The 26,655-nt window shown below is 41.4% G+C and overlaps 1 protein-coding gene across 6 annotated transcripts in view; it reads left to right on the forward strand.

Annotated features, from left to right (window-relative positions):
* Positions 1-26,655, forward strand: part of PLD5 (phospholipase D family member 5) — a 421,542-nt gene that overhangs the window by 365,293 nt on the left and 29,594 nt on the right. For all 6 annotated transcript variants that reach the window (XM_005539658.5, XM_074025901.1, XM_074025909.1 and 3 more), the window contains one exon: positions 17,341-17,538. In XM_005539658.5, the coding sequence (XP_005539715.1) occupies positions 17,341-17,538 (198 nt within the window). The remainder of the gene's footprint in view (positions 1-17,340; positions 17,539-26,655) is intronic.

Here is a 26,655-nt window from a genome sequence, read left to right on the forward strand (position 1 = left end):
AATGGAGAACTTAGGCTGTGTTGTGTCTTCAGATCTGGATCTACGAAGACAAGTCATCTCTGTGAGAAAGGAAGGAGCCAGCAGTTCAGGGTGGGCAGTGCTGATAACTTGGAATTGTGCTTCTTTCCTGACCACAAGGGCTGCACAGCTGACCTTCAATTCTGGTGGATCATCACATACAGGAAAAGAAGATGACAGCAAAGCCTGCCATCACCTGTGGGCTGTGACTCCTCTTGGAGGCTCCCTCTGGAACTAACAGGAAGGAAGCATGTTCCCCAGTGATCAGGTCAATGCAGCCTATCCTCTAAGGCCAAGGGGGCTGAGAGGCTAAAGAAAAAGGCTGAAAAACGCAGTTTCTCAGAAAATAATAATAATAATAATAATAGGGATGTAGAAACAGAAACAATGTATCAGTTGGCCCCAAGGTGGCGGGTCCTTGCACCACCTTCCGGAAAATATCCATTATTGATTTATTTATTTATTTTTGGAGACAGTGTCTTGCTCTGTTACTCAGGCTGGAGTGCAGTGGTGTGATCCTGGCCCACTGCAACCTCAACCCCCTGGGCTCAAGCAATCCTCCCATTTCAGCCACCTGAGTAGCTGGGACTACAAGTACATGCCACCATGCCTGGCTAATTTTTGTATTTTTAGTAGAGAAGGCTACCAAACCCAGGCTGGTCTTGAACTCCTGGGCTCAAGCGACCCACCTGCCTCAGCCTCCCCAAGTGTTGGGATTACAGGCATGAGCCACCGTGCCCAGCCTCAGAAAGTATCCCTGATGTAGCAAGGTTTTGGGATATAATATGTTCAGTTGAAAGCTGCAAGAACTCTTAGACTTTCTTGCAAAAACTTGTAACCACTGTGGAGGTTAGATAACATCTTTATGAGGGGTTATCTATGTAGGATTATCTATGATATGGGCATTGTTTCAAGACCTTGCTGCAAAAGACCTTGTGCCGAACACGTTGGTCCTCATGGTGGTTTTACTTCAAGATGGCATCACACTGGCCATGGAATAGGTTGTTTTCCTACAATGCAGAAGCACATGTAGGGACTGTACCTTCCTAGGTGCTGCTTGCCAGGAGGGCAAGAAAAGACCAAGGAGTCATCAGCTTCCACTTTTCCTAGTTGCAAGAGATCCTAAGACCCTACGCTGCAGGAGAATCACACCTACAGAAGAGTCTCCTCGGACAGAATCCTCCCTGCCCCAATGGCCGCTGCAGCATCCCTGGACAAGCGGCAGCAAGCAGAGGCCAGATGCTCCATCTGTCTGGACTGCCTGAGAAACCCAGTGACCACTGACTGCAGGCACTACATCTGAGGCGCCTGCATCCCGCAGTGCTAGTAATGTCTACAGAACATCTCTCCCTGTCCCGTCTGCCTCCACCACTGTCCTGACAAGAACCTCAGGAGGAACTTCCAGTTATGCCACATGACCGATACTGCTCAGCAGCTTCTCGCCACTGCAAGGCACAAGAGGAAACTGCAGGGAGAGGAGCCCGTGTGCAGGAAGCGCAGTCAGATGTGGCCCTGTTCTGTGAGAAGGATCCTGAGCTACTGTGTCCCCAGTGCAGGGTCTCCCCCGACCACTGAGATCATCCCCTGATGCCCATTGAACAAGCTGCAGCTAAGCACAGGAAGCAGCTCAAGAGCTACGTTGAGGCTGGGCACGGTGGCTCACGCCTGTAATTCCAGCACTTTGGGAGGCCGAGGTGGGCGGATCATGAGGTCAGGAGATCGAGACCACCCTGGCTAACACGGTGAAACCCCGTCTCTAGTAAAAATACAAAAAATTAGCAGGGTGTGGTGGCGGGTGCCTGTAGTCCCAGCTACTCGGGAGGCTGAGGCAGGAGAGTGGTGTGAACCCAGGAGGCGGAGTTTGCAGTGATCTGAGATGGCACCACTGCACTCCAGCCTGGGTGACAGAGCGAGACTCTGTCTCAAAAAAAAAAAAAAAAAAAAAACTACTTTGAACTCTTGGAAAAGCAAGTTGAAGATGCTGCCATGGGGTATGAAATGCACATCTCAGAATCTTTTGCGGTGACCAGGAAGGAGGAAAAGCAGAGGAGAAACTTATTTTCTGAATTGGAACAATATAAGCATTTCTCAAGAATGAAACAAGTTGCAATTCATAGCAGGCTACTAATTGAAAAGAAAAATTAAAAAAAAAAAAAAACTAAAAACTAAGTGAAACAAAAGCAGAAATTGAGACCATATTTTCACCTTAGAAAAATCTGCGTTGTGAAATAACACAGACGTATTTGCAGGCGGACCTGGGGTTGCTGACAAGTTTTGAAAATGTCCACAATAAGCATGAAAACCTGAAAACCCTTGCAGTATTGTCATATGAATCAAACGATGAGATTTTCAGTGTCCCTCTCCAGCGTTCAGGTGTGCAAAAAGTGACCAGCATGCTTGAGTCAAATTTGACAGTAGGTCCTAAAACTGCCTACCCTAAATGTATTAGCATGAAAAATAGAAAACGTAGGAAATTTGAGATAGGGAAACCAAACTTTGCTCATAATATCAAACCATTTAGTTCTTACACGGTTGTGGTTCCTGAGAGGTTTAACACTGGCAGGTAGGAGTAAGAGGCACAGGTGTGCGGTCCTTCAGTGTGCGTCAAGACTCTCCCCAGAGATGCTCATACAGCACCGTCCCCAAGAAAAATATAGTCATTCCAGCAATGGAGTAATTGTTGGAGGATATGGGATGTAGCCCCATGTCAGCAGATTGGCCTCTCTCCAGACCACGAGTTGAAAGAAGTTTCATTTTATAATTTGCATGCGGGATCATATTTGTTGACTATTGCTGATATATTTACAGAAAAACGTGTGCTTTATGTCTGCATTGGACCTTCATAATATCTCTTGCAATTACTGCAGTCGGTGATGGATAGTATTCTACCTGAAAAACTGTTTTGTATCATATATTTTCTTCCAATGTTCTTCAAGGGAATTTCTAATAAAGAATGTGACTCGAAAAAAAAAAAAAAAAAAAAAAAACCCTGCTAATCTAATATAGTATTTCCCTTACTTGAATCCTGCAGAATGTTGGTGCTGTTTTCCCTAAGCTGCTTATCAGATTCTACTTTGTTTTATAGCTCATTTTATGCTTGTTTTTTTAATCTCCTTTCCCAACTGCCGTCACTCTTGCATCCCCCAACCACCCATGCACACCCATATATTTCAGGGATCAGGACATGCTCATTGTTTATCCTGCTTCTTAATACAGTGCCTTGTATGTGAGAGATGCTCAGTATTTAGTTATTGGATTAAACTGAATTATTTATAAATCCGGGATACCAGTCTATGAACTAAGCAGTTGTCACCTTTATATAAAAATTGCATTGCTTGTAAGATTGGCAAAATTATCATTTTATAATTAGATGTGGGATGCACACATTGTTCTGGTAATGTTTGGTTGCCAGACTGCTTTCTGTGCTATAACTACCCTCAGACAGCTAATTCATTTCAATTATTGATGACAGCCATATCTTAGTAACCCATAAGCATGTGGAAAGAACTGAATAATTAAACTTTCATTTTCAGTCCAAATGAGAATTTTCAAATGGGCAAACAAAGCATCTGGCCTTTTCTTTTTTTTTCCCCCCACATTCAGTGGCATTACTTTCATTTTTTCCATCAGGTGATACTTAAGGAGCAGCTTTCTCTGCCATTGGTATTTAGTGTCTCTGTGGCTTTGATGCAATTTTGAAGATGCTCTCAGCCCAGGTTTATGATCAATGGGATCCTATTGCCCTGCTGCTCATGGTACACTTGGCTGTACTTTATAGGATGGTTCTCCCCAAAGAATCTTGCAAGTTCAAACCACACTGGGCTGCCTAATGGAAAATCTTCAAGAAATTTCCTCCTACAAGATTGCCGGGAACATTTCCACCCCATCAGATTGTCAGTCTGGTTCCAAATAAGATGTCCCTAAAACGTGTTATTATTGTGGCTGTTTTTTAAGACAACATTGGTTGTGTCACAGGTAGCGACTATCTGGGGCTGGTAGCATGGGAGGGAATAAGAATTTACCAAGACCGTTGTAGGTAAAGAAAGGCAGATTTATTAGAGAAAGTAGGAAAGTATGTTGCAAGGAAGCAGTGGGCAGGCCAGCAAGAGAGGAGCTGACTGTAATGAGAGAAGGGTTACTGGGGATTTTATAGGATGGTACTTGTGCTGTGTGCTGGAGAGGGCTTCATACAGCAATGATAATGCCAAAGTTACGGTGAGCTAACTTGCATTTCCCGATCAGCTGAGTGTCTGATGATAGCGGGGTACAGGAGGATTGTGAGTTATTTGCCCAGGAGGGCCATGTGTCCTGGGCCATGAAGAAAGGCAGATTTGTAGCTTATCTCCTTTTTCTTTCTGTTTTCCCCTGCTGCTGCCAGCCTGACTTCTTTTTCCTCATTAGGACTCCACAGGTTATATTCATGGGGAAACAGTAAACTGTTTGTGTAAGTCTTCTTAGCCCCACACACCTATCCCTGTTCGAGCCCAGTGAAATGTTCTGTATTTTGTAGCCTTTGACCAACCAGTTGCCAAGCAGCTATTGGACTGTCTCCCATTCCGGATACATAAGATGACTTGCTTCCATTAACTGAAACATTGATTTGAGACAATCACTTTGCAAGTATATTGATCCCTTTAATGGGAAATTGTTGCATAAGGTTCCCAGATTTCAAATCTTACCCTGTTTTTGAATATTGACACTTTCTTTTTCTTTTTTTGAGACGGAGTCTCGCTCTGTCGCCCAGGCTGGAGTGCAGTGGCACGACCTCCCCTCACTGCAAGGTCCGCCCCCCGGGTTTCCGCCATTCTCCTGCCTCAGCCTCCCGAGTAGCTGGGACTACAGGCGCCGCCACCACGCCCGGCTAATTTTTTGTATTTTCGGTAGAGATGGGGTTTCACCGTGTTAGCCAGTATGGTCTCGATCTCCTGACCTCGTGATCCACCCGCCTCGGCCTCCCAAAGTGCTGGGATTACAGGCGTGAGCCACCATGCCTGGCCAGATATTGACACTTTCTAAAGCATTCCCATATCAAGTTTGAAAGAGATGTTGGTTGGATATATATTGAAAGGAGTCAGATGCACCACAGAAACACAAACATGGTACCATAGGCTCAACAGAGTAGTGCTTTGGGTGTTTTGTGGGAGTTTAGCTCTAGAAATTAACAAAAGGATTAGACAAGGATTCAGTTCATCTCAGTTGTATTTCTAAACTCAGGCCCATACTGTGAGTTTAGAATATCAATTTCTCAAACGATGTTGGAACACCTTGAGCAGCTGCTCCATGCAAAGCACTATGGGGAGGGTATGGTAAAAACGAAAACGAAAAATACGACCAGCCTACAAGCAACAGGTGTCATTCAAGAGTACATTATGATACAGCACAAAGGTCAATATCGCCTTTATAAAATTCTAACTGAATGTTTTGCTTATGGAAGTACCTTGGAGTGTTCACACCTGATTCAAATTCATGGGAACAAACTGTCAGTTCGTTACTCATGAAGCCAGAATGGAAAACGCAGTTTAGATGTGTGGTCAAATTGTGCCTCCTATTTCCAGAATTGAACTTGCCAAAGTGGAAGGAGTCACAGCTGCAAATCTGCAGGTTGTGCATGTCCCCACAGAGGGCAGGGACAAAACAATCAAAGACCAGGCTGCTCTTTCTTCCCCCACCCTCCCTCCCACCCCCGACGAACACATTCAGGGAAACAGGCTGCTCTAAAGAAGGAGAGCCGATGCTCTGCATGCTAAATTCATTCCTTAGTCTCGCCAGGGAGGTTAATCTTCCTGCCACAGGAGGAGTAAGTCAGTGAGAAGTAGAAAGGAGGAGCAAGTCATGCTTTTTAATGCTTCCAAAACGGTAGAAGTACTTAATCTTTGGGCCAAAGCCCTGGGCAAAGTAGAAACCCCGAGAGAGGGAGAGGGTGGATCTCAAAGTCACGATGGAGACAAGGAAGACCAAGTTACAACATGAATTGAGATTCAGTCATGACCCTAGATTGTATTTGGGACAGCCTTATTAACTATTTTCATTACAAGTGAAGATAGCTTTACACCTCTGGTATCTTTCCATCAATAATCCTATGAAGCCTCTCTGCATGTGTTTTCCTAGCATCCAATGCTGAAAAATGGAAAACAGGTAGATGGGCAAGTTTCCTGCTTGAAATTAGAAAGAGAAGGAAGGGAAATCTGTTTGAGTCAGGCAGCAACAGACAATGGCAAGTGCATTTGTAATTTTCATATGCAGGGTGCAGCAGGTCACTGCATGTCCATGATCCTTTTCCTGGAGAGTGTAAGTGCGGCAGAAGGTATGGCAAAAGTGTGCACTCCAGCTCTTGTGCCTCAGTGTAACTCCTGATGTCTGGTTGGTTATAATATTGCTGCTGTTAATAACTGCAAATGCTGTTACATTTGCAGACATTGTCCTAAGCGGATTGTACATATATACATATATACTTATGTCCAGATATAAACGTCTGTATATGTACACATGTGTATATATACATGTGTCTGTATACATACACACACACAATAAATTGTCTAATTATCCCAACAACCCTGTGAATTTTATTACTACCCCACTTTACAGAAATGCTAAGGAATTTGTCAGTTACAAACACAAAAGATTAAGGGACTTGTCTAAAGTCAAGAAGGCTGGAGAACTGGAATTGAATCCTGAGTCCTTGCTCTAGCCACTAAGACAGATAAAACTTTCTGGATGGACAGCGATTGCACTCAGGGTTGCAGGCTAACCCAGTGGTCATCCAGACAAGAGGAGAAGCACTGTCTTCTTTCATCATTCTGCAATGTTTCTGGAACTTCACGGACAGGGAAGCTATGAGAACCAATGGTGCTGGGAATCTAGATGCCAGGTTTCCTTTCAAAAGGCTAGACCTGCCCTTGTTGCTCCCACTGCTGGGGCGTAAGTGTGGGAAAAGCAGTGCTGCTACGGAGGGCATTGTCGAGGAGGAGAAGTCCAGTGAGCAATGCTCTGAATCACAGAGGAATGAATCAGAAGCAACACACAGAAGTAAAAACATTTCTCTGGGGCAAGAGGAAGAGCCCCCTTTTCTGAATATTTTTACAGCATTTCTCTGCTTCAAGGTCTCTCCTAGACTCTGAAGACTATAAACGTGTCTTATGAATTATAATCTACAAATGGAAACCCACTAAATTCCATCCATGTGTCCATGCCTCCCATTATTTGATGACTTGGCTGTAAAGAAAAGTAGCCTGAGATTTATACTTTTTAAAATTTTCTTTTTCTAATTATTAAAAAAAAAAAAAAAAAAAAAAAAAACTGAAGCCTACATCACCCAGTCTTCCCCAGTCAGCTTCCCATCCAAGGGCTAACCAGGCCCGACCCTGCTTAGCTTCAGAGATCAGCCATGTTCAGCATAGTACGGCTGTGGCAAATTTCCCATTAGGAAATATTTATTCTACCCATTATTTCATCTTGTCCTAAATAAAAACAAGCTTAATGGGTAATACGCACATTTCTGTTAATATCCTGTGCATAAGTGGGGTGGGGCGTTTATTTTACAAACCTGAAAGGGTTGCCCAGTATTTTGTCAAAAGAATAGATTCTTCGAGGGATTTGAAAAGGGAATCAAATACAACCCACTGAAACTGGAATGACCTCAACTTCCTCACTGCTCGTTAAGAAGCTAAGAAGACAGAAAGCAGAAAGGTCAGGAGGAGCCTTGATGGCATTTTGGCATCATTTTCAACTGTCTTAAAAAAGTATGATGAAATTAAAGTACTGCAAGAAATAACTGATATGCGTTTCCAATTTGCTTCATCTCATTTCACTCTCAGGCCCCATTCCTTTAAGATGCCTCCCATTAATATTCTCCAGTTACTCTACTCAAGGTTTTATCTATTGATTTTCCTTTGCCTAGATAAAGCCAAGAATTGTTGTGTGAATTCCTTCTAGCTAGAATTCAAAGATGCCAAGTGAATAATTGTCCTTTAGAACGTTTTTAGATCCTTATAAAAGATGAAGAATTGACTAAAGTGAAAGGAAGAAAGGAAAGGAAAGGAAAGGAAAGGAAAGGAAAGGAAAGGAAGGAAGGAAGGAAGGAAGAAAGAAACAAGGAAAGGAAGAATGAAGGGACATTATTCTGTGATCTTGTTAGTTGCTTCCCCTTTCGTCGTCTCAATGTTACCGGTGGAGGGTGTCCAGGTTCTTGGTGTTTTGAACAAAGAATTGGACAAAATGCACAAACAAAGCAATGAAAGAAAAACCACAGATTTATTGAAACAAAAGTATATTCCACAAAGTAGGAGCGGGCTCAAGCAAGCAGCTCAAGAGTGCTGGTTACAGAATTTTCTGGGGTATAAATACCCTCTAGAGGTTTCCCATTGGTTATATGTTTACACCCTACATAAATGAAGTAGTGGCCCGCAACCAATCAGCAGCTAAAGGGAAGTTACAAAGTTACACCCTATGCAAATGTCTGATTGGTTGGGGAAGGTGACCAATCAGAGGCTGAAGTGAAGTCACAAAGTTAGACCCCTATTCAAATGAAGACTAGGCTGCTGACCCGTGTGATTGGTTGTGGGAGGGGGCCAGTCAGAGGTACTTTCCATTTCTCTTGTGTGATATAGAGAAAAGGTGTGGGGGGTGGGGGGTGGGGGGTTGGGAAGAAGCAGGGGTGGGAAGGAAGGGCAGTTGCAAAGGGAATAGCCTCTGATCCTTTTGTTACTTGGGAGTGGAGAGGTGGAGTTTTCCTTTCGATTCAAATCAGCCTTAGGTTCCCTTCCTCCAGACCCTGTTCTGCTGCCTCATCAGTATCCCTAATTTTGAAATAAGGTTGAGCTAACTGTTCTCTAAGTTTCTAACATCCTCCCCTGTCTCTTCAATTAGTCATGTTCCTTCTGGCAGGCATTATGATTCCCATGTGGTAGACATAGAAAATAAGACATCAAGAAGTTAAGTGGTATAAACCACCCACTGTGGGAATGAAGGGGCGGGAGAGTAAGCACATTTCTGAGCAGGAGGCTGCTTTCAGCTCCCAAGATTCAATTCTTGATTTTCTATCCCCCGTAACAAAAATTTCACCTCAAGGGCAGAAACAAAATCAATTTAGAGCTCCTAGTAATTAAATTTCCTGCAGTAACTCAGAATATAAATCAGCAGCTAACTGGATGCATGTGAGCTGCTCCCAGTTGCAAGTTCTTTGGTCTTTGTCGAGAAAATTAAAGAAATACTTGTTCACCTTTCTATAAAATCATGGAAACAACAAACTGGGCATCTGTAAATGATAAATGGAGCTGTGCTTGAGCTAACTTGTATTAATCATTCTGAATTACAGCAAAGAACGGTGCTAATACCTCTCCTCTCTCCATTCTGATGACAACAGCATCCATCAGACACCCGCACTGGTTTCTGCATTACCAGTAAAACCCACCAAACCAACTCTGTCTCCCTTTGTGCTGCCTCTCATGACCTAGCTAAAAATGATTGCTTTCCCCCCACTTACTGCGTTCTCTTTGATGACCACCTTTCGCTAATTTTGACAAAATAAGAAATAAAAGTCTGGGTGTGGTGGCTCACGCCTGTAATCCCAGCACTTTGGGAGGCCATGGTGGGCAGATCACCTGAGGTCAGGAGATCGAGACCATCCTGGCCAAGATGGTGAAACCCCATCTGTACTAAAAATAAAAAATTAGCCAGGCATGGTGGCGGGCTCCTGTAATCCCAGCTACTCGGGAGGCTGAGGCAGGAGGATTGCTTGAACCCAGGAGGCAAAGGTTGCAGTGAGCCGAGATTGTGCCACTGCACTCCAGCCTGGGTGACAGAGTGAGACTCCATCTCAAAAAAAAAAGAAAAAGAAAAATATTTTTCTGGTGTAATTACGTGTATCTCCTAATTCCTATTTTGAAACCCAAAACACCTGGGCAGAAAGAGGAGGACAAGCACATGGCAAGTAGGACCTGGCCCCCACCCACAGGGAATGCCTAGACTTGCCAGTGCTTCACTTGGCAAATAATCCTTCCTGAAGATGAAACATTAAACTAGTTTTTGAGTATTCTTTCAGCTTTCTTGAAGACCCTTAATCTCTTTGTACCTCGGTTTTCTTACTGTGAAATGGATTGTGAGGTTTAAATGCATGTAGACATATGAAGCCTTGAGAACAGTACCTGGTGCACACATCAAGCACTATAATTAATTAGCATTGCTTCTCTTGTTAGTTCTCCCTATGTAGTAGATTGATAACATCTCCTTGGATTGTATGAAACCCAAACACTTCCACCAAAGTCCCCCGTACTTCAAAATGTCATAGTGCAAGAGAGAGAATGGAACCACTGACATAACTTGAGTTTTGTTGTTGTTGTTGTTTTTGAGGCGGAGTCTCACTCTGTTGCCAGGCTGGAGTGCAGTGGCACGATCTCAGTTCACTGCAATTTCTGCCTCCCGGGTCCAAGCGATTCTTCTGCTTCAGCCTCCCGAGTAGCTGGGACTACAGGCATGTGCCACCACACCCAGCTAATCTTTTTGTATTTTTAGTAGAGATGAGATTTCACCATGTTGGCCAGGATGGTCTCCATCTCTTGATCTAGTGATCTGCCCGCCTTGGCCTCCCGAAGTGCTGGGATTACAGGCGTGAGCCACCGCGCCCGGCCATAACTTGAGTTTTCAATAAAATAACTATGCTGATAACAGCTTCTTGACAGTGGACTACAGTTGTTGAGACCTTAATTAAGCCTGTCTCTGCTCCATGGGTTCATCACTAACAATATGCCCACTTTGTAAGAAAAGAAATCGATCTCTTCTAAAGAATAATTAGGTATAAATATCCAGCTTTTTCAGGATGATTTTATTCAAACGGTTGAACCATTCAGTCAATCATTTAACTTATTTTTGACTGCATAAATCAACTGTGTGATTGAACTAGGAAGTCAGAGCAGCCCATCAGGATGCTCTCTGGCGTGTGGTCGGCCACGGAGGCTGGACAGGGCTGAGCAACCTATCACCAGGCAGAGGGCTGATCCCTGGCAAGTCCTCAGATAACTATTTAAAATTCAAAAAATAATAGATGTGGCCGGGCGCGGTGGCTCAAGCCTGTAATCCCAGCACTTTGGGAGGCCGAGACGGGTGGATCACGAGGTCAGGAGATCCAGACCATCCTGGCGAACACCGTGAAACCCCATCTCTACTAAAAAATACAAAAAACTAGCCGGGCGTGGTGGCGGCGCCTGTAGTCCCAGCTACTCGGGAGGCTGAAGCAGGAGAATGGCGGGAACCTGGGAGGCGGAGCTTGCAGTGAGCTGAGATCCGGCCATTGCACTCCAGCCTGGGCGACAGAGCGAGACTCCGTCTCAAAAAAAAAAAAAAAAAAAAAAATAGATGTTTGTGAGGGTATGGAGAAAAGGGAATCCTTATACACTGTTGGTGGGAATTTAAGTTAATACAACCTCTATGGAAACAGTGTGGAGATTTCTCAAAGAGCTAAAAATAGAATTACCATTCGATGCAGCAATCCCACTACTGTGTATCTACACAAAGCAAAAGAAGTCATTATATCAAAAAGACAGGTGCCTTTGTATGTTTTTCATAGCACAATTCACAGTAGCAAAGATGTGGAATCAAAGTGTTCATCAACAGGCCTGGTGCAGTGGCTCATGCCTGTAATCCCAGCACTTTGGGAGGCCAAGGTGGGTGGATCACCTGAGGTTAGGAGTTTGAGACCAGCCTGGCCAACGTGGTGAAACCCCGTCTCTCTACTGAAAATACAAAGATCAGCTACATGTGGTGGCGGGAGCCTGTAGTCACAGCTAATAGGGAGGCCGAGGCAGGAGAATCACTTGAACCTGGGAGGCAGAGTTTGCAGTGAGCCAAGATCACTCCATTGCACTCCAGCCTGGGCGACAAAGCGAGACTCCATCTCAAAATAAAAAACAAAACGAAAAAAAGATGTTCATCAACAGATGACTGGATAAAGAAAATATGGTATATATACACAATGGAATACTATTTAGCCACGAAAAACAATGAAATAATGTCTTTTATAGCAACATGGATGGAACTGGAGGCCATTATCTTAAGTGAAACAACTTAGAAATGCAAAATCAAGCACCACACATTATCGCTTATAAGTGGAAGCTAAATAGTGTGTACACATGGACATAGAGAGTAGAATAATCGACATTGGAGATTCAGAAGGGTGAGAGCATGGGAGCGGGATGAAGGATGAGAAATTACTTAATGAGTACAATATCCAGGTGATGATGGTTACGATAAAAGTCCCCACTTCACCACTGAGCAAAATATCCACGTGACGAAACTGCCTCGTACCCCTTACATTTATTTTTAAAAATTAAGAATTTGTCAGCAAATCAATCAGACCTTCAGCTTCTTTTCCCTTTGATAATCTAGACATAGATTATCATAGAAATTCATCAGAAGCCCAGAACTCTATATTATTTTTCCCATTGCCAGCATTTTAAAATTTGTCATAAATCTGTCCTGAATTTCTTGCTCTGGGTGAAAAAGCTGCAAAACAAAAGCCAGTTTTGTTCTGTTTTGTTTGTTTGTTTTCCATCGTCAACAGCAGCCTGAACTAATATGTAAAACTAGAAATGGGCTTGAGTCATTCTAGGGTAGAGAGGAAGATATTCGGAGGAAATTTAATTCTCTTTACGTCTCTAGAAGGCAGTGGTTGGCGTCCTCCCTTCCTCCAGCTCCTAAAGCTGTAATGTAGCCACAGAATGGAATGATGTCAGGGGTTGCAAATAAAACCTCACAGCAAGCCTGCAGCTTAGTTTATGCGACAGGGGAAATGCAACACTAAATCTTTGTTTAGAATAAAGTTATTAAAAACCGGAGAAAATCTAGGCAGTGCCCAGGGAGACGGTGCCCACTTGCATCTTGATGGTGATCAGTGGTTTATAAGGAGAGTCTTGGGGTAGACACATGGTGAGAATGTTCATATTCTTCCCTCCATCTGATCCTACCTAAAGGGTCAAACATCACTCAGAATTATGGTGCCATTACAGAAGCATTTTTATGTTACTTTTCCCAATTTTCCATTAGCTAATGTGGTTTGAGCCAGGCACTGAGCTAATATTTGCCTGCACCTTTTCATTTATTCTTCACAGCAATCTTATGAAATATACCAATCTTTGGATGGAGAAAGTGAAGAGCTGAAGTGCCTTGCCTAGTCTGTCTCCACAGCCTGCTCCATAGGTGACTTGCTATGTCCTAACTAGGCCATAATGGTCTCTCTCTAGTTCCTGTGCCCCCTGGCCAGGGAGGAGCTATCAGAGTTGGCATCCTGGTACTCTTCTGGGTGTCAATTTTCAAAATAAAAGTTATCCAGAATAATCGCGTCCTATCATATTGAAGAGCAGGTGTCTTTCTTCAGATCGGTGGAGCTTGCAATAGTTGTTTTTGTTTGCTTGATTTTCGTCTTCAACAGCAGCCTGAACGTGCTGTGACTACTTCATTTAATATCATTCTACACATCAGGAGAAAGTCAGCAGGGAGTGTGGGAGGGGCAGCTGCTTTGATCCACAGCCACTGCCTTTGGCTTTCATTTGCCCCAGCCTCAGTAGAGAGGGCAAACGTCCACATGAAGATTAGCAGACAAGTCCACATGAAGATTAGCAGACAAATACTCCTGAGAAACAAGGTGGATAGGGAAATAGCATGGTTTTATTTCTTTCTCTTTCTTTCTTTCCTTTCTGACAGGATCTTGCTCTATTGTCCAGGCTAGAGTGCAGTAGGGCAATCACTGTTCACTGCAGCCTTGAACTCCTGAGCTCAAGAGATCCTCCCACCTTGGTCTCCCAAGTGGCTGGGATTACAGTTTTGTGCCTCCACACCAAGCTCTTTTTTTTTTTTTTTTTTTGTAGAGATAGGGTCTCACTCTGTTGCCCAGACTGCTTTTGAACAAACAATCCTCCCATGCCCGACTTTAAATAGCATATTCTCATCCAAGCTTTGAATAGTTTTCCAAGCATTAATGTTTGCCATGTGCGAGCAAACAACCTGAAAACACCACGGGTCTGATGTGGAGACACCAAAGGAAATCAAAGAGATCTGAACATAGTAAAAGTGAATTATGGCCACTGAATTTGCCTTTTGGACTCAAAAGTCAAATGATTCCCTTGATATCTACTTTCATGGGAGCCTATCTCTGGCTCTACTAGGCTTGAATAGCATTGATTTAGTTATATTTATTATTTATTTATTTATATTCCATAAGTCTTTGAGCAACTGGTGGTATTTGATTACACAAGTTCTTTAGTGGTGATTTGTGAGATTTTGGTGCACTCATCACCCAAGCAGTGTACATTGAACCCAATTTGTAACCTTTGGTCCCTCACCCCCTTCCTTTCCCCCATTTCTCGCTAGTCCCCAAAATCTGTTGTATCATTCTTATGCCTTTGCATCCTCATAGTTTGGCTCCCACTTACGAGTGAGAACATATGATGTTTGGTTTTCCACTCCTGAGTTGCTTCCATTAGAATAATAGGCCCCAATCCCATCCAGGTTGCTGTGAATACCATTAGTTCATTCCTTTTTATGGCTGAGTAGTATTCCAACATATGCATATATACCACAGTTTCTTTATCCACTCGTTGATTGATGGGCATTTGGGTTGGCTCCACATTTTTGCAGTTGCAAACAGTGCTGCTATAAACATGCATGTACAAGAATCTTTTTCGTATAATGATTTCTTTTCCTCTGGGTAGATACCAGTAGAGGGATTGCTGAATCCAATGATAGTTCTACTTTAGTTCTTTAAGGAATCTCCACAGTTTTCCATAGTAGTTGTACTGGTTTACATTCCCACCAGCAGTGTAGAAGGGTTCCCTGTTCACCACATCCACACCAACATCTATTATTTTCTGATTTTTTGATTATGGCCATTCTTGCAGGAGTAAGGTGGTATCACATTGTGGTTTTGGTTTGCATTTCCCTGATCATTAGTGATGTTGAGCATTCCTTCATATGTTTGTTGGCCATTTGCATACCTTCTTTTGAGAATTGTCTATCCATGTCCTTAGCCTACTTTTTTATGGGGTTTGTTTTCTTCTTGCTAATTTGAGTTCATTGTAAATTCTTGATATTAGTCCATTGTCAGATGTATAGATTGTGAAGATTTTCCCCCAGTCTGTGAGTTGTCTGTTTATTCTTCTGACTGTTCCTTTTGCCGTGCAAAGGCTCTTTAGTTTAATTAACTCCCAGCTATTTATTTTTGTTTTTATTGCATTTGCTTTTGGGTTCTTGGTCACGAAATCTTTGCCTAAGCCAATGTCTAGAAGGGGTTTTCCAATGTTATGTTCTAGAATCTTTATGGTTTCAGGTCTTAGATTTAAGTCCTTGATCCACCTTGAGTTGATTTTTGTACAAGGTGAGAAATGAGGATCCAGTTTCATTTTCCTACAGTCTTGCCAATTATCCCAGCACCATTTGTTGAATAGGGTGTCCTTTCCCCGCTTTATGTTTTTGTTTGCTTTGTCAAAGATCAGTTGGCTGTAAGTATTTGGGCTTATTTCTGGGTTCTCTATTCTGTTCCATTGGTCTATGCACCTATTTTTATAACAGTAACATGCTGTTTTGGTGACTATGGCCTTATAGTATAGTTTGAAATCAGGTAATGTGATGTCTCCAGATTTGTTCTTTTTGCTTAGTCTTGCTTTGGCTATGCGGGCTGTTTTTGGTTCCATATGAATTTTATAATTGTTTTTCCTAGTTCTGTGAAGAAGGATGGTGGTATTTTGATGGGAATTGCATTGAATCTGTAGATTACTTTTGGCAGTATGGTCATTTTCACGATATTGATTCTATCCATCCATGAGCATGGGATGTGTTTCCATTTGTTTGTGTCATCTATTCTTTTGGCAGTATTTTGTAGAGGTCTTTCACCTCCTTGGTTAGCCTCCGTGCCTTTGCACATGCCTGATATGTCCTACCTGCTCTATCTCCTTTCACTTAACCACGAATAGTCCTTAATGTGTCTGTACATTTCATTCTAGGAGTCTCTATTAAAGGCACACAAAGGTATACGGGATGCTCATTGTTTTATTTTTTGCATTAGGGAAAGTATAGGGATGAAGTCCATCAGTGGGTTAAACAACTTGTGTCCATCTATCCTGTGGTTACCGGGGAGCTGGAAAAGGATGACAGATCTGTACAGAGGAACATGGAAAGATCTCAGGGCATGTTGTACTGGGAAGTCCTCAGAGCAAAGAGAGATAGGTTCATACATGGTAGACGACCTCTCCTATCATCCTGAGTAAAGAGTCTTGGCGAGGGGCTTAAGGAAGGGGTAAAAAGGGAGTTTACTATCAGTGGACCCCAGGACTTGAGAGAGCCAAGGTTTCCCTAATAACCCCTCACTGGGTGTTCAAGTCATAGAAAGCATGTATTTTTGTGTGCTGTTCCTTAATGACCAAAATTTCACATTGTATAGTTTCATTGACTAAATTAAAAATCATCTGTAATTTTTGCAAAGCGATACTGGACTCAACTGAAGCCAGTATAGCTGTGTTCCTGAGTGTATTTGATTAGGGGTCAGAAAACCTGCACTCAATTCTTAATTTACCACTGACTAAATCTCTAACTTGGGGCTAATATTTTTATTTATTTGTGTGAGCTTTACTTTCCTCATCCATCCCTTGAGAGAGGTGGACAAAATGATCTCTGTGGTCTTTTAAGATTCTATTGGTCTATTACTCTTAAGGCTTGTGGAACGTTAATAAGAATAATAATTACTAACATACTGCTAGTGATTACCATGTGATAGACACTGTTCTTAGCTTCTTATATTTATTAACCACTTTAATTCTCATAGCAACATATGAAATAAATACTATTATCTCTATTTTATGGAAGAAGAAGCTGAGGCCCAGAAATTAAGTATGTTGTTCAAAGTCGCACAGCTAGAAAGTTGTGGAGCTATTAACAGAACCTAAATCCAGGCAGTCTGACTCCAGAATCCATGATTCCAGCCATTCTGTTATGTTGCAATTAAAATCGACCTTTTTCTTGCCACCTGATTTAATGATTCATACAAAACAAAATAGTGTTAAGGAAACAACACTATTTTTTTATGATATGAAAAGTATAGATGAATATAAGAAAATTATCTGCAAGAGACCTACTACAAAAAAAAACCAGCAAAATTTTACTTGAATATTTAGCATTTTTGTAACATGTCACCTCTATGTATCATAATGTAACCACATCTACTTACTTCAAATGCAAGAAAAGAGATGTCATAACTACCTCATTCTTATGCATTCATTTTTTTTCTGAAAATAACAGCGTAAGACACATGTGGCATTGATGCTTTCAATTTTAATTTCACAGATGAAAGAACTCGGTGTCATCTTCTACAACTGCAGCTGCCTGGTCCTAGACTTACAAAGGATATTTGCTCTATATAGTTCATTAAAATTCAAAAGCAGAGTGCCTCAAACCTGGTCCAAAAGACTCTATGGGGTCTATGACAATGAAAAGAAATTGCAACTTCAGTTGAATGAAACCAAATCTCAAGCATTTGTATCGGTGAGTTGTTTTCCCTTTCTCCTCCCCTTCTCCTTCTTCCTCCAAAGGCTCTTTATTAAGTTGGAATGTTTAAGTGTGATCTTGTATTGGGCAAAAATGAATTACAGTGGTTCTGTCCCATAACGCGAAGAGTTAAAATGTGTCTACCCTTATGCGCAGTCGTACCCTCAAACATAATAAATCTTGATTATCATTCCTTGTGTCAGATACCTTGAGTTATCTGATTTGATTCCCTCAATCACCCCGTAAGCTAGGTATGGGGTTGTAACCATTTTGCAAATGAAGGTATCGACCTTACCTACTAGCAAAAAACCCATCAGATGAGGCATGCCAAGAGAGGCGCCAGCACCCAGCTCTTCTGACACCAGAGCCTATTAGCCTACTTTCAATGCCCTACATTGATTTTTCAGATTTGTTTTTAGCAGAACCCTTTGATGAGATAAATCTGAGGGAATCTCAGTGTATAGATCAGACAAAAGCAGAGCTGCTGTACCTGGTTGGGGCAAGTGGGCAAGAGGCCCACACAACAGGACAGTGCTCCCTGAACAGCTTCAGGCCTCTGACTCTGCTAAGAACCATTAGCCACACCCTCCACCCACCCTCACCTTCCCAGTCCACCACCCAGCTGGGCACATGCCACAGCTATCCAGAGATGTTACTGGAAAGGGGCAACGTAAATATCTGGGCCTACAGTCCTAGTCCTCAAACTGTAGTACAGTAGATCCTTCAACAACATTGTTTTGTTCAATGCCCATTCGTTATCATGTTGATAAGAAAAAAAACAATTGATTTCTGGCTGGGGCCACTGTATGTGTGGAGTCTGCACATTCTCCACCTGTCTGTGTTGGTTTTTGCCGGGTACTCCTGTTTCCTCCCACATCTCAAAGCTGTGCAAGTGAAACGAACTGGCAGATCTGTGTGTGGTCCCAGTGTGAGTGAGTGTGAGTGCCCTGCGATGGGATGTCATCCTGTGCATGGGGCTCTCGGCTGCGAGGGGCTCCAGCCACCTATGACCCTGAACTGGAGTAAGAAGGTAAATAATTATTTTACTTGTTTTTATTAGTCTTTCTTAAATGTATGTATAGCTCACATTTGTTTCAATGTTTAATATTCAAAGTGTTTTGGTCTTTAGAATTTTGATGCTGTTTTTGTGACCAGAAATAAGCCATAGTAACTTAACTCTCATTTATATCAATTAGCCTATGGTAAAATTGTTTTCATCATACATCAGTTCACTTAAAGTCTTAGTATTCAAGAACCTGTTGATGTCATTAAGTGAGGACTTACTGTACTTAAAAATCGGCTAGGGGCTGGGCATGGTGGCTCACGCCTGTAATCCCAGCACTTTGGGAGGCTAAGGAGGGCGGATTACAAGGTCAGGAGATGGAGACCATCCTGGCAAACATGGTGAAACCCCGACTCTACTAAAAATACAAAAAAGAATTAGCCGGACATGGTGGCAGGCACCTGTAGTCCCAGCTACTCGGGAGGCTGAGGCAGGAGAATGACCTGAACCCAGGAGGCGGAACTTGCAGTAAGCCAAGATCGCACCGCTGCACTCCAGACTGGGTGACAGAGGGAGACTCCGTCTCAAAAAAAAAAATTGGCTAGGAAGCCTGTTTACAGTACAGATTTACAGTGTCTCCTGTCCCCACCCAGGATCTTATCCACTGGATCTGAGATGAGATCTTAGAATTTTTATTTGAAGCAAGCTTCTGAAATTCTCCTGATGTTCAGATCAACTTCTCTAAGTAATGCTCCCAATTTAATATTGCTATTTCGACCTTGGTTGATATCAGTGCTTTTAGGCCAACAACTTTTATGTCACTAAACAGCATTTTATTGAAGATAAATTAAAGTGAATTTTATCCTTTTTGCCTGTTCAAATGAAGGCCCCAGCAGAAAATTTAGAAGTGTAACAATAGAAAGAAAAGACAAAGTTCAAGTTGTCTTAAATAACAAATTCACATAAATGTGAAGAGCAGAAAATAGACTATGAAGGATGTTGATCGGCTAGAGCTAAAATAACTTTTTTGTATGGAGGAGGTCAAGAATGGAGTAGCAAGTAGCATATTATAGGGCATTTTACTAACAAAATATAAATTATGTAGACATTTTCAATTCATCTCAAGATGACCCTGTAAGACCAGGAGGCCAAGGAGAATTCCCAATGTGCAATACAAAATTTGCCAAGGAACCTTTAATCCAGAGGGTCGCAGAGTGACATTACATGCCAAGCATGGATCACTTGATCAGGTCCAGTAGAAAAACAAATTGGAAATGGCAAAAAACAGATGAATTAATGAACAAATTTTGAATAATCACTGGATTTTGAATTTACAGTTTCAACCTTAGAGATAAGTGAATATGGTTGTTGCATACATTTACAGACTAACCCTTAAACAGGGAGAGTCAGTTTTTGTTGATTCTAAAGTTAACATATTTCCCAGAGAGAGTGGTCTCAGGCCTTTAGTAAAATCTACTACAATTCGATACCTTTGTTATTTTCTAGGGCAAATTCATAAGTGGCTTTTTCTTAAAGAGTTCACCACAAAATGAGTTGTGAGACATTTCTTTGGGTAGTTTTTTAAACTATATAATAGTTTTTCTTTTTTTTTTTATTATTATACTTTAAGTTCTAGGGTACATGTGCACAACGTGCAGGTTTGTTACATATGTATACATGTGCCATGCTGGTGTGCTGCACCCATTAACTCATCATTTACATTAGGTATATCTCCTAATGCTATCCCTCCCCCATCTCCCCACCCCATGACAGGCCCTGGTGTGTGATGTTCCCCTTCCTGTGTCCAAGTGTTCTCATTGTTCAGTTCCCACCTATGAGTGAGAACATGCGGTGTTTGGTTTTCTGTCCTTGCAATAGTTTGCTCAGAATGTTAGTTTCCAGCTTCATCCATGTCCCTACAAAGGACATGAACTCCTCCTTTTTCATGGCTGCATAGTATTCCGTGGTGTATATGTGCCACATTTTCTTAATCCAGTCTGTCATTGATGGGCATTTGGGTTGGTTCCAAGTCTTTGCTATTGTGAATAGTGCCGCAATAAACATACGTGTGCATGTGTCTTTATAGCAGCATGATTTATAACCCTTTGGGTATATCCCCAGTAATGGGATGGCTGGGTCAAATGGTATTTCTAGTTTGCTTTCTATTTTTAATTTCCTGTTTTATTTTCTGTTTTTTAATAATGTCAAGCCTGCCTTTGAGTTTCAATTCAACAGATATTGACTGAACACCATTTCTGGAGAGTTATAAGATCTTACAGGTATAAAAACAGTCAGAAAACCCTGCAATTGGAATTGGTATCATTCAGACAGAGTTCCTGAAACTCCCTTCTGTTATAACATTTGTCACATTTTTAGAACTATTGATTTATAATAATCTTTCCCACCATTTTGTTAGACTCTGAAGATCATCTCCTATTAATATATTCTCTTCATCACTGGCATTCCCAGCATTTCACTTGGTACTGGCTAAAAGCAGCAATAAATGTTGGGTAGGTTTTATTAGTAGTAATATTAATAGAAAGCTCCAGAATGCATACAGTTTTCTCAGTAATCTATGCCAGACAAATGCCAAGACAAATTTAATTCAATATATTTGTTGTATCTTAAAATAGTATATTTTTATAAGCTGATTGTCTCACGGCTAAGTTGAACACAAACAGTATTTGAAGACCTTTGTAACCATTCTCAAAGTTAGATTTTAGATAATTGATAACAGCATAGATAGATATAAATTTTAACTTATGATGCAAATATAGATTATTTCCAATTTTTTCCCGGAACACAAATAGATTTAACTGTGTGATTTCTAGTAACTTGAGCCAGATAATTCTAATTTTCTTGCATTTCCCATTGAAATTTGAGGATGGGAACAATAGTTGGCTGTTTCTGTCTTGTAGATTTCTTTCTGGAGTCTTTAAGCTTAAGCAATTGCTTTCCAAGATAAAAGATTAGTTCCAGGTCTGTTTTTATTGATGTTAGACAGATTTCACTTCTTGTTTACTGTTCAGTTAATTCACCTATCAGTCATGTGTACTGAGATATATTTAGTGAGTGAGGGCTGACATTAAATAGAACTTGATGCTGTTATGGAAAAATACCACCTCACATTCCTCTTTAGAACCTTCGGTGTATATTGTTAATTGGTTTAACAGCATTACAGAGATGTAATTTACACACCATAAAATTTACCCTTTTAAAGTATACAATTCAGGCCGGGCATGGTGGCTCACGCCTGTAATCCCTGCACTTTGAGAGGCCGAGGCTGGCTGATCACTTGAGCTGCTGACCTCAAGACCAACCTTGCCAACATGGTGAAACCCCATCTCTACTAAACATACAAAAAATAAAAAATAAAAGTAATAAAAATTAAAAAATAAAAATAATTAAAATAAAAAAATGAAGTATACAATATAGTGGAGTTGAGTATAGTCACAGTTTTGCAACAATTTCTACAATCTAATTTTAGAACTTTTTTCCACCACAAAGAAAAAACCCCATACTGATTAGCAGTCACTATTTTCCCTTCTGTCAGTCCCTGGCACCCACCAATCTACTTTTTCTTTATGGATCTGCCTTCTTCTGGATGTTTTATATAAATAGAATCATACACTGTGTAATTTTTTTGTGATTGCTTCTTTCACCTAACATAATGCTTTCAAGGTTTATCCATATTGTAGCATGGACCAGTACTGCCTTTATTCCTTTTTATGGCTAAATAATTCTATTGTATGGATGTGCCACACTTTGTTTACCCATCTATCAACTGATGGGCATTTGTATTACTACTATTTCTTGGCTTTTGTAAATAGTGCTGCTATATTCATGTACAGGTTTTGATGTGAATAGCTGTTTGTAATTCGAGTTTGTACATAGGAGTGGATTTACTGGATAATGTGGTAACTCTATGTTGAACATTTTGAGACACTACCAAACTGTTTGCCAAATTGGTGGCACCATTTTATAATCCCACCAGCAGCATAGGAGGGTTTTGATTTCTCCACATCCTTGGCAACACTTGTTATTTTCTGTCTTATTTTAGCTCTACTAGAGGGTATAAAATGTAATCTTATTTTTGTTTTGATTTAAATCTTTTAACATGCTTATCGGCCATTTGTATCTCTCCTTTGGAGAAGAGATACAAATATCTATCAAATATGAAATATTTTGCCTATTTAAATTAGGTTATTTAAAAATTTGTGTTATCAGAGTTCTTTATACAGTCTGTATACAAGTTCCTTAAACAGAAATATGATTGGTTATAGAGACAAGGTCTTACTATGTTGTTGGGGTTGGCCTAAAATTCCTGGGTTTAGGTGTCTGGTTTAAATATATGATTTGCCAGTATTTTATTTCTTTCATTCCATGAGTTGTCTTTTCATATTTAATTATATTTGAACATATATATTCTACAAATAGAGTATATACTTTTTTAAAACCATGAAACTGTCAATAAAACAATTAAAAACCTGCTAAGGTCTGTACAAGGTGATTACACAATGAGTATGCAAAATAAGTTACATTCATATGGCACCTATTGATCTAAGAGACAAACCCAGATTAACCTAGAAGTCAGGTCCCTCAAGACGTCTTGACTGGTAAAAGACTGCCACAGAGCTGGAATATTGAAGAGGATCTGTATTTTCCCTCTCCTTCTACTTTACTATGGAACAAAGAAGTGCACGGCACAAGGCTCAGAAAATTAATTCAGGAGTGATGAGAGGGAAACTTAGCCCTCTCTTTAATTAAACAGTTGGAACTAGTTAACTTCCTCTGCCAGCTCATTCTTTTGTGTTATTGTTTATTCATTTCTATTCTGGGCAAACATTTTAAAGCCACTAGTCTATCCAGGCACTATTTTTAAAGGTAGAAGACTCTAGAACACATAGCGGAGTACCACCCAGCCCGCAGGTGCATGGGGACTGATACAAATATGCATTTCCTTCATAAACACATGGAGCTCGAGCACCTGCCATTGTGTCAGGCAGTGGGAACACAGGAAGCAATAGGGCAGGTAAGTGCTTATAAAGATCTGTTGACGCAGGTTTGGAAATACCCAGATTGAAGCAACAGACTCCCACAGACAAACCTCCAATGTTTATGCATTTATGAAGCACTTTCACATTCGTTCCACAAGTATGTATTGAGCATGTAATATGTGCATGGCACAAGATGCCAGAGCTACACAACCAGGCAGCTCACAAGCAAGTGGCTAAACACATAGACAGATGAATGCAATTCCATGTAACATGTGCTAGAATGAAGCTCCACAAAGCAAGGATCTTGTCTTGGTCACTGATGTATGTCCCCTTCCTAGACCAGAGCCTGGGAATATTTGCTGATTGAATGAAAGCTCGCACAGAAGAGGGGCATGGAACCCAGCCAGCGAACAGGCCATTCATGTATTTGAGTTGCAAGGCAAACCAGTATGAAAGGTGTGTTATTGTCATTAACCCCATTAGGAAACAGAGGCTCAAAAAGTGTAAGGGACACACCAAGATGCCCCAGGTTCTAAGTGCTGGAGTCTGGCCCGTTATCACCAAAGCCCATGGTCTTTCCTCTAAATTATGGCCACAGTGTCCATATTTGTAAGATAATAGCAAATGTAAAGAGACCACAAACAACTCTGCCTACATTTCTTCCTCCCCAAAACCAAAATCTGGTTTTGGAACAAGCAGTGAAATTCAGGGAGTTCCTAACTGAAACACAAATGTGAGCATTCGGACACATTTCAGAGTTGGCCTAAGCGCCCATCTGGAGCAAAGACCTTCAGCTTCTCCACGTTAACCAAAGAACCTTTAAAGCAGAGCCGACAGGCTAAGGGAATTAAATAATTTGAATATTTTTAACGGCATAGGAAAATGTGTAACATACAATCCCTAAAATCCACTGAACTGTACACTTAAAAATGGTAAAAAAAAGAAAAAGCAAAAGAAATAAATAATATGGGAGTACAGGGTTAGGAAAAGCAACCTTTGGAGATTTAAAAACAACTTAACTGTTGGGTGTGGTGGCTCATACCTGTAATCCCAGCACTTTGGAAGGCTGAGGCGGGTGGATCATGAGGTCAGGTAGTCAAGACCAGCCTGGCCAAGATGATGAAACCCCATTTCTACTAAAATGCGAAAATTAACCAGGTGTAGTGGCGGGCGCCTATAATCCCAGCTACTCGGGAGGCTGAGGCAATAGAATTGCTTGAACCCAGGAGGTGGAGTTTGCAGTGAGCTGAGATTGTGCCACTGCAGTCCAGCCTGGGCAACAGAGCAAGACTCGATTAAAAAAAAAAAATTAATGGAGGAGATCACATTTGAGCTGGAATTTAGAGAACAGAATTAGTGTAGGACTTTGATAGACAAAAATAAAGACACATCAGCCAGAGAAGCCAGCATGAGCAGAGATGCCTGGAGTCAGACATGATGAGGGCACAGCTGTGGACTGGTAATTACTTGCATTTGGGGTCACAGACAGGATGGGAGTTGGTAAATGAAGGAGGCAGAGACACAGGACCATGGATACACCCCTCCCAATGAGTTCAAGCTGAATTCTGAGAAACCAGGAGTCAGTTCATCCTGGGAGTGATGTATATTTGTTTTTAAACATCCCAGAGATAAGCCAGTTAGTTAGAAAGATGTTAGAACATCCCTGCAAGCAGCACTAGTGCCCGAGTGAGGGAAACTTACTGAGCGATCAAGACCCAGGAAACCCTGCAGAGGCACAGGCTTTCTGTCTTGGTGACAGATGGAGTGTCTGTATATCTGTGTGCTGATGACAGAGGAGTGTAGGACTACCTTTAAAAAACAGGATTGACGTTCATCCTCATTCCAAAAGAAAAACATAAACGATCAAAAACTCAACCTGTAAAGAAAATACGGTACATATACACCATGGAATACTACGCAACCATAAACAAGAATAAAATCATGTCTTTTGCAGCAACATGGTTGCAGCTAGGGGCCATTATTCTAAGCAAATCAATGCAGGAACAGAAAACCAAATACCATGTTCTCACTTATAAGTGGGAGTTAACATTGGGTACTCATGGACAAAAAGATGGCAACACTAAACACTGAGGACCACTAGCACAGGGGGGAATGAAGGGGGCACGGGTGGAAAAACTACTGAGTACTATTCTCACTACCTGGGTGATGGGATCAGTTGTGCCTCAAACCTCAGCATCATGCAGTATATATCCATGTAACAAACCTGCACCTGTATCTCAAATAAAAGTTGAAATTGTTTTTTAAAAAACCAACTCATCCTGCTCATGATCACCTGCCAAGAGGGCTTTCTGTGTGAGGAAACCTGGAAGGTGTGTTATCCTCAGCATGCTCCTTCCTTACCCCTATGCCCCTCCTAAGGTGGGCATCCAGTCCAACAGCTCCATCTCACAACCCTCTAAGCTGGGGTGGGGACTTCTACTGTGCAGTGTAGGGAGTTGTTCCAGACATAATTGGTGAGGAGGAACTCTGACCGCCCAATACTACCATTCATTCCAGGCAGTTCCAAAAATCAGTTTATTCAGCCTTTTGGTATTAAACATCCTGGCATTATTTATGTCCCATTATAATGCCCCTGGCATTATTTATGTGATACTTGTCACAGCGTATTGCTTGTCAAAGGAAAACAGGAACTATGAGAAACACTATTTTCAGTCCTGTCCAGTGGAAAAATGATGAGAAAACCAAGCACATCTTTCCTTTTCTACAGCAACTGCATCTACAAACACTGTATTTTTATAAAATGAAAACCACCTTAAGCAACATGAGAAAAATGCCTCCAGCAGAATTTGCCTCTTTTTTCATTTTGCTTAAATCTCTCAGAACGTCCTTCTTCTCTGGCTCTCCTGCTGAATTTGGGCATCTTAATAGCTCCCTCAGATTTTCCTGCACTGTTATCGATGACCTTTTCTCAACGATCAACACTTCTCCTAACTCAATGAAAGATTTTGGAGAAACGAAAAAAAACTCCAAGATTTTTCAGTTTGTTTTTGTTTCGATTTTGAGTTTGAAACATTTTCATGCCCACATCATCACATTTCAGATGAAATGAAAATGCTGGGGTAAATGGCTTGCTATGTGCAGTATGTGTGCATG

Source organism: Macaca fascicularis, chromosome 1 (assembly GCF_037993035.2).
Source record: "Macaca fascicularis isolate 582-1 chromosome 1, T2T-MFA8v1.1".
Taxonomy (NCBI): Eukaryota; Metazoa; Chordata; class Mammalia; order Primates; family Cercopithecidae; genus Macaca; species Macaca fascicularis.